At 43.0% G+C, this 13897-nt stretch overlaps 1 protein-coding gene across 1 annotated transcript; it reads left to right on the forward strand.

The window, feature by feature from the left end:
- Positions 1–5361: 5361 nt before the first annotated feature.
- On the forward strand, positions 5362–11080 carry MC5R (melanocortin 5 receptor). Its single transcript, XM_025997602.2, has 2 exons — positions 5362–5740; positions 7278–11080. Exon 2 carries the CDS (start codon positions 7304–7306, stop codon positions 8279–8281), a length of 978 nt encoding a protein of 325 aa, XP_025853387.1. The 5' UTR covers positions 5362–5740; positions 7278–7303; the 3' UTR covers positions 8282–11080.
- The last annotated feature ends 2817 nt before the right edge of the window (positions 11081–13897 follow it).

Here is a 13897-nt window from a genome sequence, read left to right on the forward strand (position 1 = left end):
GGGTGTAAGAAAGTGGTCCAGTGTCATTTTTCTGCATGTGGCTGCCCAGCTTCCCCAACACTGTTTGTTGAGGAGACTGTCTCTTTTCCATTGAATATTCTTTCCTGCTTTGTTGAAGATTAGCTGACCATAGAGTTGAGGGCCCATTTCCAGGTTCTGTATTCTCTTCCATTGGTCTATGTGTCTGTCTTTGTGCCACTACCACACTGTCTTGATAATCACAGTTTTGTAATATAGCTTGAAATCTGGAATTGTGATGCCTCCAGTTTTGTTTTTCTTTTTCATCATTTTTTGGGCTATTTGGGCTCTTTTTTGGTTCCATACAAATTTTAGGATTGTTTGTTCTAGCTCTTTGAAAAGTGCTGTTGGAATTGTGTTGGGAATTGCATTAATGCATAAATGGCTTTGGGTAGTATAGACATTTTATTTTATTTTTAACTTTTAAAAAGATTTCACTTATTTATTCATGACAGACACACAGAGAGAGGCAGAGACATAGGCAGAGGGAGAAGCACGCTCCCTGTGGGGACCCCAATGAAGAACTCGATCCCGGGATCCCAGAATCATGACCTAAGCCAAAGGCAGACGCTCAACCACTGAGCCACTCAGGCATCCCAGTACAGACATTTTAACAATTTTTGTTCTTCCGGTCCATGAGCATATCATAAACATTTTAAAGCTGAATAATGATTTTCCTAATTTTTAATGGTTGGTTAATATTTCTCTCACAAGGATTCAAGGACACACAAGGATTCAATTAGTTATTATCCTATTGCTTCTTTTTGGTATTATGAATAATTCTTCAATTACTATCTCTATGGCATTTGCTTTACCTTTTACTTGGACTATATCCTTATGTAAAGTCTTGCAAGAGGGTAAAAGAATCTGCTTAAATCCTAGCAGTTAACATAAAATTTCTTGCCTTATGTTTTGAGAGTGGATTTGCATTGATATTGTTACTCAATTATTTTTTAAATTGAATTTCATTTTGTATTCCTAGAAAACATGTCAATTGGATATAATTTAGAAAAGTAAAAAAAGATTTTCATTGAGACAGTGATTGATTTTTATAGGGGTATTTTTGAGTAGATGTTCGTTTCCTTCCATATGCACCCATAGAAACTAGGGACTTGAAAGGGCTAAGAGGCACTCATAAAAATATCACTAATAACATACTTGGCAAAGTCTTTTCACATTAGATTTTCTTAGTATGTAAATTTTTAAAGGCCAAGATCAACTGTATTTGCATATTAATTTATGAGTGAAAACAAGGAGATTCAAGAAGTAAAGTCCATGGAAACTTTTCTTGGACTAATTTACATTCAGTACAGTATGTAGTAAGTGGTGTCTGATGGCACTGCTCCAAAGATCAGATCCTCATAAATCTTTGTCCAGTAAGAACTCCCACAGAGATGGAAGGTGCAAGCCACAGGATGGACACACAAGTGCTTTCAGCTCATTGCCATTTCTCACATCATCTCTTTGTTTTTTAATTTAAATTCAATTTGCTAACATATTAGTTTCAGATATAGTTTTCAATAATTCATTAGTTGCTATAACACCCAGTGCTCATTCCATCACATGCCCGCATCCTTAATGCCCTCATTCTACATAATTATATCTCATTTTTATTAACATATGTTAAATAAATACTTATTGTATTTTTATCCACAGTGGGTAAGTAAAAATGTACATTGTGTGTACTTAAAAGAAATATAACCTGATTAGGGGTGCCTGGGTGGCTCAGTCAGTTAAGCATCTGCCTTCGGCTTAGGTCTTGAGGTCCTAGGATAGGACCTTATAGTCTTGAGGTCCAGGATCAAGCCTCCTGTCAGACTTCCTGCTCAGTAGGAAGTCTGCTTCTTCCTATTCCTCTGTCCCTTCCTCCCTTGTACTCTCTCTCTCAAATAAATAAAATCTTTAAAAAAAAAAAGAGAGAGAGAGAGAACTATATCCTACTGACTGATTTCTCTCTCATTACTTACCTCCTCTTCACACCTTTCTATGTGCAGAGGAGGAAAGCTGGGTGTAACTTGTTTAAATGATAAAGATAATTCATGTAACCGAAAGTCCAGTAAAGGGGTGGGCTTGAAGAAGAGCTGAATCCTCGTTTGGTTCCTACTGTTAAGCTCATTCTTTTTTTTTTTTTTTTTTTTAAGGTTTTATCTATTTATTCATGAGAGACACGCACACAGAGAGGTAGAGACACAGGCAGAGGGAGCAGCAGGCTCCATGCAGGGAGCCCAACGGGGACTCGATCCCAGAACCCCGGGATCAGGCCCTGGGCCGAAGGCAGCACTAAACCGCTGAGCCCCCGGGCTTCTTAGGCTCATTCTTACGGCTGATTGTCCTTGGGGTAGGAAGTTGGTAGTTAACTACTACTAGGACTATATAGGACTTTACATCATACTTAGTAGTGGAGATAGAGTGTCCTCTTTGTGGAAGTAAAATTCCTTCTCAGGGGTCCCTGAGGAATGTCTGCTTGCTTTCCTGGGTTGGGCCACCTTCTAATTAATCCTGTGGCATTATAATGGTTGATCAAGGCCACACTGGGTTCACATGACTGAGAAGAGGAAAGGGAAATGTCAGGCCAGTGATGATCTCTGGGGCCACCAAGGGAGGTCCTGCAACCAGGAAGTCTACAGTCAGACAGATAATTATAAAACAATGCAGAAGGCGGCTGGCACTCACAGCCAGTGCAGGGATATTCTTCAAAAGACTCCCAGGAGGAAGTACTGGCCTAGATCTAAAAGAATGAATAGGAATTGAGTGGACAAAGGAGACGGAGAGAAGGAAAAAAAATTTGAGTAGAGAGAGCATTATGTTATAAAAAAGCAGTTTTATTGTAAAACCCGAAATAACAATCAGTGTAGAAGAAATTTCTTGAATAAAAATCGGCAAGGTAACCACAAGAACAATAGGAAAGATTTAAAAACTGGCAAAGAGACCTTCCTCCCCATACTGTGACTAAGTTCCCGATGGTTACCTGAATGTTAGGGGAAGGAATCTGCACGCGCCTCTGCAGCGAGCAGTACAGTATCCTACAGAAGGAGTCCGCTGAGGGAGCTCAATTTGCTGTTTAGGATTTCTATGCTTCTCAAAGGAAAGGACTTCGTCTACTCAGTTTTTTTCTCTAAGATTCTTAACTTCATACTAAGTACAAAATATGGTCATTGAATCCTGTTTAAATTCGAGATCCTCGAAGGTTTATGGAGTCCCGACTCCCACACTTGGGGGTGGCATTTGAGGGGCCGTGCCCTTCGGGTAGTCAGGGCAAAACAAACTTTAAAACAGTAAAAAAAAAAAAACAAATAAAAAAATTTAAAAAGCCCCAAACTCCATAATAAATCCCAAACTCCACATCCTCCCTGTCGTACCCAAGGAAGGAAAGCGGGAATAAACGTTGTGCTGTCCAGGGTCTCTTCATTCAGGGCCATCCCCCGTGTGCACGTGTGTCCACCAGGACCACTTTGTGATTTTGCTGCTACTGCCAAGAGTTTGGTCGCGTGGAATTGGCGTGCTTACTCGCTGGGTGCCGGGTGCCAGGTGCTGGGTGCTGGGTGCTGGGGGATCAGGAGACTGGGCCCAGGGACCTGTCCATTGTGAGGCATTGCCCCTGGCTTACAGACTCCTTCACTCCTGAGCTCCTCTGGTTTCATCACCTCACGACTGCGCTGACCTGCTTAGGGCCTTGTAAGGCTTCCCGTTGCTCTTAGAGTGAGGCCAGGCCCTCCTCACAAGCTACAGAGCAATGCGTGGTCCAGCCCAGTGGCCTCCCCAGCACCTTGGGTTGTGGGAAGTCCCAGTCTGGCTTTCCTCCTGACCCTCAAAGCCATCAGCTGGTCTCCGCTCAGTGTGGCATGCCCTCAGAGGGCTTGCACGCACCGCTCCCACCTACGACCCCAGGGGCCGTCCTCCTGCTTCTGGTCATGCTTCCCTTCCCTGCCTCCGCCTGGTCACCTCTCCCCTACTTTGCTTCAAATCGTCCCTCTGCTCTCCTCTGGCTGCCTCTGGAATCCCGAGTTTCCTCCTCTACAGCAGGTGACCGAGTCCACAGATTGAAGACATTAGACTCTGTGCTAAGCATAGAAGTGGTTACAGGCTGGATTCCATTCCTGGTTTCATTATCAGCCCAGGAGTCAGTTAACACAACTGCTCTGAGCCTCGGTTTCCTCACCTGTAGGCTGGTGCTAAGTTATGGACTAAATGGGTTGTTGGGAGAATTTTCTGAGAATCTGGACTTGCAGAACATGGTAGGCTTTCAATAAATGTTCATAGGAAATATGGTGCATGGTTAGGACGCCACTGCCTATTGTCCCCACACGAACATGGGCATGAATGTGCATACAGGCATGAGCTCAGGGCTGAGAAGACCTGGCTGCAGCAGCTGGGTCCTGCCACTTACTAGTCAAGTGATATCAGAAGATCCATCCAGCTTCTCCAAGCCTCAAAGCCCCCAACGATGACAATGGCAATAACATTGATGCCTCCCAGGGTTGCTATGAGCATCAAGTGAGTTAATATAGGAAAATGTTTTGTAAACCTTGGAGTTAAAAACACCCGAATCTGTCTTTCTATAATTCTGGCTGCTCTCTCTCAGTGCTTCGCTACGTAAGCTTTGCCTCTGCAGTAGGACCCGAAGTCCCCTTGGCTGGACCCATGATAACCTCTAATGTGGGCCTCAGCACAGCAAGGATGTATAATAAGATCTGATGAAAGTCAGACCCACATGAGCTATCACCTGCTACCTGTTAGGATGACTATCACGAAGAAGACAAGAGGTAGTTTATTCAAGGATGTGGAGGAAGGGGAACCCTCGTGAACTGCTGGTGGGCGTGTAAATTGGTGCAGCCACTATGGAAAACCGTGTGAAACAATATCCCCCAGTTTATTTGACAAAGTGACAAGGCCAGCGTAACATAAATAGCAAAATCTGAGAAAGACACACAAAGACAAAAAAAACTTCAAAGCAAATCTAGCAGAATTTTAAAAGGGTAAGCCTGGAGATACCCTGGGTTACTTGCAGGAGGCGTCAGACGTCAGTGTTTTAGGTAGCAGAGGTCTAGAAAGAAACTATCGCCAAAAGCCAGGATGTTTGGCCAGGGGAAAATCCGTTTTCTCCTTTTGCTCACGTGGCAGACAGTCCCGGACCAACAAGAGGGTGTGTATCAGGGTCACTGGCCGAGTGTTTCCCAGGCTCTGGTTTCCCAGGAACCAGGGGCTGACTCCGGATAGGAGGAGTTAACAGGGAGAGGAGAGGCTGAGCTCTCGCACTCTGGCAGCATTTGCATCAGTGCATAATAGAAGGAGAAAGGAAGCAATGTCAAAAAGAACAACCAGCTAGAAAACACATTTGAACGCACTTTTGGGGAAGGACTTTCCAGAAGCACGAGAACATTGTTGTATGCGAGCGTCCTTAGAGTTCCAAAGGCCGGTGGCCAGCTGCGCAGCCAGGCTGGCTCTCTGTCTCTAGCCACTAGGTGGTAGCTCAGCCCAAGGCTGGGAAGAGAGAAAGCGAACCGGGTCCAAAGTGGGTGGCAACAGGGAGGCGGGTCGGCGAATGGCATAAAGGCCAGGGAGTCCTGACTGAGGCTCAGGCTGCCCTAGCACTTGGCTCAGAGGATCCTGTCCCAGGGTGATGGCATTTAGCCAGTGGATGCCAGGTGCCCAGGCTGAGCCAGTGTCTCCCGCGAGGACCCCAAAGGCTGCTGTGCGAGAGAAGAGGCGTGGCGGAGCCCTGGTAAATAGCCGCATTTTCTATTAAAATTGTCTTGGAAGGAATGCAGCATTATGCCTGACTTACATGTGGAAGAGAGCTAACTGGGTATTTAAACAGCTTGATATGATGTTTAAGGCAATAATTTAATTGGTCGACATCTCAGATATAATAGCAAATAGATTACAAGTTAATAAATACTTTTTACTGATGATGAGAATGCTGACAAAAAAATCTAGCTCTATCCCCATATGTGCTCTGAGTCTGGATAACAAGGCATTTTTATAGATAAATTATAGGAGAAAAATTGAGCAACAAAGGAACGAAGTATCTTGCTCTATTTGGCAAATTTAAATCCTTTGTTTCTGTGAAATTTCTGAGACTATCTGTCAATCAGACTTTGTGGAATTTCAAAAGCAGAAGTCCCGGAAAATATTTATTAAGGGAAAAACAGCATTCTGTGAGCTCCAATTTCAACACATATGTGCAACTTAGGTTTATGCATTGAAGACAGTAACTTTTTGCCTGTGATCATGCTCACATTATCACCCTGGTTAGACTCCCTTACAACTAGGGGGACCGAGTTCTAGTGGGTTTTAGAAGTACGAGGACAAATTCTGAGAGGCACCCATCTTTTTTCTCTTAGGAGAGAAAGAAGGCCTGCCAGTCCTTCAGAAATCTGTTCTCACTTGAGAAAAATGCAGTGCAGTTGCCTCGGAAATGTGAAAATCAGACTGCAAGGGATTTTGTAGGTTGTGGGTTCAGGGCACTTCTGAGAGCAAACTGGGCTGCTAGGACAATAAGCATAAAAAGTGAAAGTGTCCTGGGCACATTGAGATGTATGGTCACTCCAGTAAGAGGCATGTGAAAGACCGGGAGCCAAAGGAAGGAAGGCAGAGGAAGCTGATGAAAATTCTTTTTTTTTTTTTTTTTAATTTTTAAATTATTTTTTTTTGTAAATTTATTTTTTATTGGTGTTCAATTTGGCAACATAGAGAATAATACCCAGTGCTCATCCCATCAAGTGCCCCCTCAGTGCCCGTCACCCAGTCACCCCCAGCCCCCACCTCCCCTTCCACCACCCCTAGTTCGTTTCCCAGAGTTAGGAGTTTCTCATGTCCTGTCTCCCTTTCTGATATTTCCCACTCATTTTTTCTCCTTTCCCCTTTATTCCCTTTAACTATTTTTTATATTCCCCAAATGAATGAGACCATATAATGTGTGTCCTTCTCTGATGGACTTACTTCACTCAGCATCATACCCTCCAGGTCCATCCACATTGAAGCAAATGGTGGGTGTTTGTCGTTTCTAATGGCTGAGGAATATTCCGCTATACACAGAGACCACAGCTTCTTTATCCATTCGCTGATGAACATTCTAAGCCTGAAGGGGTGGGGGGGACACATGCCAGGGACCCAGGAGGATTGGGGCACCGCAGCCTCAGGCTCATGCATTGAGTCCATCCAGCCTCGTTCCTAGGTTGTGCTTGCCCTTGGATGCTGTCGTGCTCCTTTGGTAGACCGTTAACTCTCTGAATCATGAATTCAAACCTGTTTTACAGTAAATTTGTTGCCAAGAAGAGGAACAATGAATTCCTCATTTCACTTGCTTTTCTTGGATCTCAACTTGAATGCCACAGAGGGCAACTTTTCAGGACCAAATGTCAAGAACAAGTCTTCGCCGTGTGAAGAGATGGGCATTGCTGTGGAGGTGTTTCTGACTCTAGGCCTCATCAGCCTCTTGGAGAACATCCTGGTCATAGGAGCCATAGTGAAGAACAAGAACCTGCACTCCCCCATGTATTTCTTTGTGTGCAGCTTAGCGGTAGCTGACATGCTAGTGAGCATGTCTAACACCTGGGAGACCATCACCATATACTTAATAAATAATAAGCACGTGGTGATAGCAGATGCTTTTGTGCGTCACATTGACAACGTGTTCGACTCCATGATCTGCATTTCCGTGGTGGCTTCCATGTGCAGCTTGCTGGCCATCGCGGTGGACAGGTACGTCACCATCTTCTACGCCCTGCGCTACCACCACATCATGACCGTGAGGCGTTCCAGAGTGATTATCACGTGTATCTGGATCTTTTGCACAGGCTGCGGCATCGTTTTCATCATCTACTACGAGTCCACGTATGTCATCGTCTGCCTCATCTCCATGTTCTTCACCATGCTCTTCCTCATGGTGTCCCTGTACATACACATGTTCCTCCTGGCGCGGACTCACGTCAAGCAGATAGCAGCTCTGCGTGGCTGCAGCTCTGTGAGGCAGACGGCCAGCATGAGAGGGGCCGTCACCCTGACCATGTTGCTGGGCATCTTCATCGTGTGCTGGGCTCCGTTCTTCCTCCATCTCATCTTGATGATTTCCTGCCCCCAGAACTTCTACTGTTCTTGCTTTATGTCTTACTTTAATATGTACCTCATACTCATCATGTGTAATTCTGTCATCGACCCTCTGATATATGCCTTCCGCAGCCAGGAGATGAGGAAGTCCTTCAAAGAGATCATTTGTTGCCACGGTTTCCGAATACCCCGCAGGTTCCTTAGCAGGTATTAAGCAAGAAGTTCTTCCTTATGCACCTTCGTACAGCCAAGGAGGGAGCCAGAAAGCTGGAAATCAGAAGCATGCATCCTGTTTATCTTTTTTCCCTGTCGAAGTTGTCCTGTATTTCCCCCTGTGGAAGTTGTTGGGTAGGACAAGCACGTGCCGCTTACCCATTTGGGGAATGGTGTGTGACCGTTTCTTACTGTCCCATCTCATTCCTGATTTTTCTCCCGGTCCTACCCATTTATGGTGGTCTGGTCTATCCTCCATCAAGTAAGTCTGCGTTCAGGGAAAATAAAGCGTTCTGGACGCAGATCTCAGCGGGAGGAACAGCTACCACTGAAGTCATGAAAGACAAGCTGCGTGGTTACTTTCTTTCCCCAGGAGCAGCTCCATCATTTAGCTTGATGCTCCCACGAGTCACCCGTGCTCTTCAGGGCAGAATTAAGTGGTCTAATTCTTTCCATTTGAGATTTGCAGTTCATTTGTTATGGGACATCTCTACAGCTCTCTTTTCCTGAACTTTTGATTTTCTGGATTATGTCCGTAATTGTCCAAGGATGGAATTGCCTTAATTACACTTCTGTCAATCATGTTTTCGTACCTGTCCAGACATGAGCCTTCATGTTACAAACCTTGCCTCATGTGGTGTGAAAGCCTCTGTGTCTTATTCTCACTCGGTCCAGGGTTTCCAAATCAGTGTTTTGGGGTCATGTTAGGGGCTCTAGGTGTCCTCACCCTGCATATAGTACATGCCCATAGTCAAGTTATCTTTGACCTTCTCAGACAGAATGTTTTGGATTCTGAGACCCCCTCACTGTATACTTTGCACATTGCAGCCTGGCTCGGGCGCCGGCGGTCAGGTGCCCATCTAACGCATAGAATCTCGTCTTCTCCAATGTAGAAGGGAGGGAGAAAATTTCAGGTTAGGTCTTGACTCTCCCACCGACAGGCAATGTCGCCTTAGCCATCTCATTTCAGTTTTCACATCTGTGCTGATGTCACTGGATGGTCATAAGAACTGCATGAAAAAGTGTGAGAACATCTTGAAAAATTGTGAAGCACCATAAAGATTCACTACTTATTTTAAAGAAATGTTGCTGATGATGGGGCGTCTGGGCGGCTCAGTCAGTTAAGCATCTGCCTTCAGCTCAGGTCGTAATCCTGGAGTCCTAGAGTCAAGCCCTGAGTCATAGGGCTCCCTGCCCAGTGGGAAATCTGATTCTCCCTTTGCCCCTCCCCCGCTCCTTCTCTCTCCCTCTTTCACTCATTCTGTCTCTCAAATACATAAAGTCTCAAAAAAAAAAAAAAAGTTTTAGATGGGATAAATACAAGGGGAGGATGCAGAAGGCAGTGCTCACTGGTCAGTAGTTGGAACAGTGGCCCAGAAAGCAGGAGGACTGCTTTGCCACAGAGCAGTTCTGTTACCTTGGGCACATCTCTAACTGCTTGGTCTCAGTGTTCTTATCCGGAGTGAAGAGCTTGGTCCTTACAGCTCTCATATTCCATCCTATTATTTTCAGTGTTAATATCTTCTCTTTTGTTTTGGATATTCATGTCTAGACTATTCCCAGTGAAGGAAATATAAAGTATAAATAAAGACCATGGGGGTCACACAATGATGAGCTGTTGAAGTCTATGGGAGCAGAGGAACTTCCTGGGTATAGTTCTTTTTTTTTTTATAAATTTATTTTTTATTGGTGTTCAATTTGCCAAGATATAGAATAACACTTCCTGGGTAGAGTTCACGCAAATAACTTATAGACATGATCCTCCCATTTGGCAGCTCAGAGTCAAAACAAAACAGAACAAAACAAAACAACAACAACAACAACAGCAACAACAACAACAAACTACCAGTGCTGGCACAAGCAGGAAAGTTGGATAAAGTATCCAAATCTTTGGAAAATGGCAAGTTAGCAGGTTGTTGACAACTGAGGTGTAAAAGAATAGCAAGCTCTTCAAATGCTTCCCAACATTTTAGCAGAACCTCCTTGTTTGTACTCATGCACGTAAGTAATCTCTGCATAGTTATTATGGGAAACTGCAGTCCGTGATGTCTTTAGCAGTTTCTAGCACAGAGTAGGCACTCGACTGATGTTTGTTATTGGTGCTAAACAAATGTGTACTTAATCTGCTGCCCATGGCAGATTGCCTGGTGGCACTCTGAGTGCTAACCGAGGTCAGTAGGGCTCCCATCCTTGGGTAGGATCAAACTTCAGCTCCAGTGGTTTACATTGGCTCCACCAGGGAATCCAGTTCTAGTTAGGCTCTCTGTTCTGGTGCTTCAGGGCTTCAAACAAGGTTTTTACCTTTTCTATAAAGGTCTTTAGGGAAATACTCAAATGTCTTAATGTCTATATATTGAGACAGAAATAATTAGTATTCAGATGTGTCTTCAGTTGGAAGGAATACATGTATATAATGACATGGCAAATATCTGTAAGTGAGCCAATCCCTGGAATCCCAGCACAAAGTCCCCTCCACAAAATGACCTGTGTAATTATTGTATGGTATTATATAGGAACTCTTTCTGCTTATGTAGGGACTATATTTGATGTAAAATTTTATGTGTTCAAAGAAATGGTTAATAAAATGGGAGGACTAGGCCACCCTTTTGAACTGATTGTTCTGTTGTGTGATATTCAGAGCATTTTTGGTCTTCTTGCCAATTTGTCAGCAGCTGCTGCAGAATGAGAAGGTACATTCATTAGTGATGAAGTTTCCTTGACTGTAGTTATCATCTGTATGATGGCCATTTCTCAGTTCAAAATGGTTTAACTCCTGAAAATAAAGTGAAATTGTAAACTTGACATCCATTGTCCAATGACTTTTAGTAAATAAGTAACTATCTTGGGGATAGCACCTATTAGTATTCAGTACGGGGCTAGAACCAGTGGCCATTAGAAAATGTCCACCATCAAAGGGATTACGGGGCATAAATTTTTTTCAAGATGGGAATATTTCAAGATACAGGGAAGCATTGCCCACAATTCAAGATGCTGCATATAATTAAATGTGAGTTTATGGGGCATAGACCATACACGTAAAATGAAGGCTCTCATACTCTTCTATGGCTGTAATGGCAATTCTCACTGGGGGAATGTAGGGTGCATATCAGAGGTTTGGAGTGAGGGAATAACTGAAAAGGTAAGTAGTCTCTACATCAGGCCCAGAAGTGGCTCCTCTTGATCTGGAGACCAATAAACCAAAGTATAATTTATATGATACTTTCCCCCAACGAATAATGGTGGAACAGGAGACCACACACACACACTCTCATTCAAGAATGGGAAAAACGGGAGATGACGCATTACACTTCCAGGGCTCAATAGACCCTGCGTTTACTGCTACCATATTGGACAGCGCAGATCTAGACGTATTTCCTAGGCTTGCTGTATGTTTCTCCTTTTCACTCCTTGACTTTTTCTTTCTTCTTATCCATGTATGCTTTAAACCTAACAGGCTTTGGGGGAGACTCATGCATTTAGTTTCTTTTTTTTCTTGAGCCATTTTGTCTAACTGAAGTCCTTGACTCCAGATTTTTTGAAATTTTCTTTTCCTTAAAGATGTGTCCAAATGTATCACAAAGAATCTTATTTATTTCTAAAACTGTGATAAAATACATATAAATACATATAACATGAAATATGTCATTTTAATTTTTAAGTCTACAGTTCAGTGGCATTAAGTGCATTCACACTGTTGTGCTGTTTTTTATTCATATTTGTATTCAGTCACTTCTTTCCTTAGCTCATCTCTTTCTTGTAGTATCTCATTAAATCCCCCCAATAACCAACACACACTACTGATGTCCTGTTTTCCAATGTATCCCTGTATAATTTTGTATATTTTCCATCAGTCAGACTCTCTTTTTCTTTACCACATAACATGCACTGCCATCCTTCCTTGTTCTCCATGTACCATTTTAAGTTTTGATTCAGCCATTTTTTCTTTTTTCTTTCTTTCATTTACTTTTTTAAAATTTAAATTCAATTTGTCAATATATAGTGTAACACCCAGTGCTCATCCCATCAAGTGCCCTCCTCATTGCCAGTCCCCCAGTTACCCCATCCCCCTGCCCACCTCCCCTTCAGCAACCCTTTGTTTGATTCAGCCACTTTTAAGTAACAATTTCTGTACTTGTCAGGATAGTCGAGGCCAGTACTTATCAAACTTCAATAGCCATGAAACATGAGGAGAGTTTATTAGAATCAGATTCAGATCTGGTGAGTCTGGAGTAGGAAGTTAGATTTTGCATTTTTAAGAAGCTCCCAAGTGCTGTTGGTCCAAGGGCCACACTTTGAAAACCAAGATTATCTTGTGGAAACAAACAGCTCTCCAGTCTCAGTGACTTAGCATAACAAAAATTTATATTTCCTCCATGTTACATGCTTAGCACAAATTAGCAGATAGTCTCATTGTAGTTACTCAGGGACTCAGGGTGATGGAAGCTCCATCCAGATATGTGAGTTTTTATTTCTACTCACATTTCTTTTTTTTTTTTTTTTTAAGAGATTTTATTTATTTATTCATGAGAGACACAGAGAGAGAGAGGGGCAAAGACGCAGGCAGAGAGAGAAGCAGGCTCCATGCAGGGGGCCCAACGTGGGACTCAATCCTGGGTCTCCAGGATCACATCCTGGGCTGAAAGTGGCACTAAACCATTAGGCCACGCGGGCTGCCCACTCTACTCACATTTCCATTGTCAAAATAAGTCCCATGATCTAACATCAAAGTGAGCTGGAGACATTGGTGAACAACATCTATCATGCGCAGCCATAATGCCAGTAAGTGTGGCCATTCAGTGTCTTTGTCCTCAAGGAGCTAATAGACTAAGTCCAATTATAATAGTCATATATACAGGAAAGTACATTCTATGTAATCATAAATGAACTCATGTGGCTTAGTGTGATATTTCAATATATAATAAAACAGCTATTTGATCTCTATTCTTATTCCTGGTACAGTATTCCTCAAGCCTTTGGAATTCCCTAAATAATGAGAGCAATAAAGGTGTCCTTTGTTATGTTAATGAGCTGACTTTTAGAATACCCTTGAAGGATTCAGAATTACCTAGGGCTGGGGGCTGGTCAACAGAGGAATCAACCAGGAGATTAGAAGGTTAGAATGGTTCAGTCCTATCTCCACTATCACCCCATTCCCTGACCTCCAGGAAGTGAGTGGGGTGCCGGAGATTGAGTTCAATCATCACTGGCCAATAATTTCATCAGTCACGCCAATGTAATGAAGCCTTTATAAAAATCCAAAATGACAGGCTTTAGAGAATTTTCAGGTTGGTGAACATGGGAAGGCTTGTGGGGAGCAAAAGAAAATGGAAGCTCCCTTTTTCCGTGCCTTGTCTTATGCACCTCTTCTAACTGGCTCTTTTCTTTTTCTTTTCTTTCTTTTCTTTTCTTTTTTTTCTTTTCTTTTCTTTTCTTTTTTCTTTTTTTTTCTTTTCTTTTTCTTTTCTTTTCTCTTCTTTTTTTTCTTTTCTTTCTTTCTTTTTTTAATAATAAGCCAGTAATCTCATAAGTAAAATGTTTTTCTGAGTTCTGTGAGCCTTTTTAGCAAATAAATCAAACCAAAGGAGGGGGTTGTGGCAGCCTTCTATCTATAGCCAGT

This window comes from Vulpes vulpes, chromosome 5, assembly GCF_048418805.1.
Source record: "Vulpes vulpes isolate BD-2025 chromosome 5, VulVul3, whole genome shotgun sequence".
Lineage (NCBI taxonomy): Eukaryota > Metazoa > Chordata > Mammalia > Carnivora > Canidae > Vulpes > Vulpes vulpes.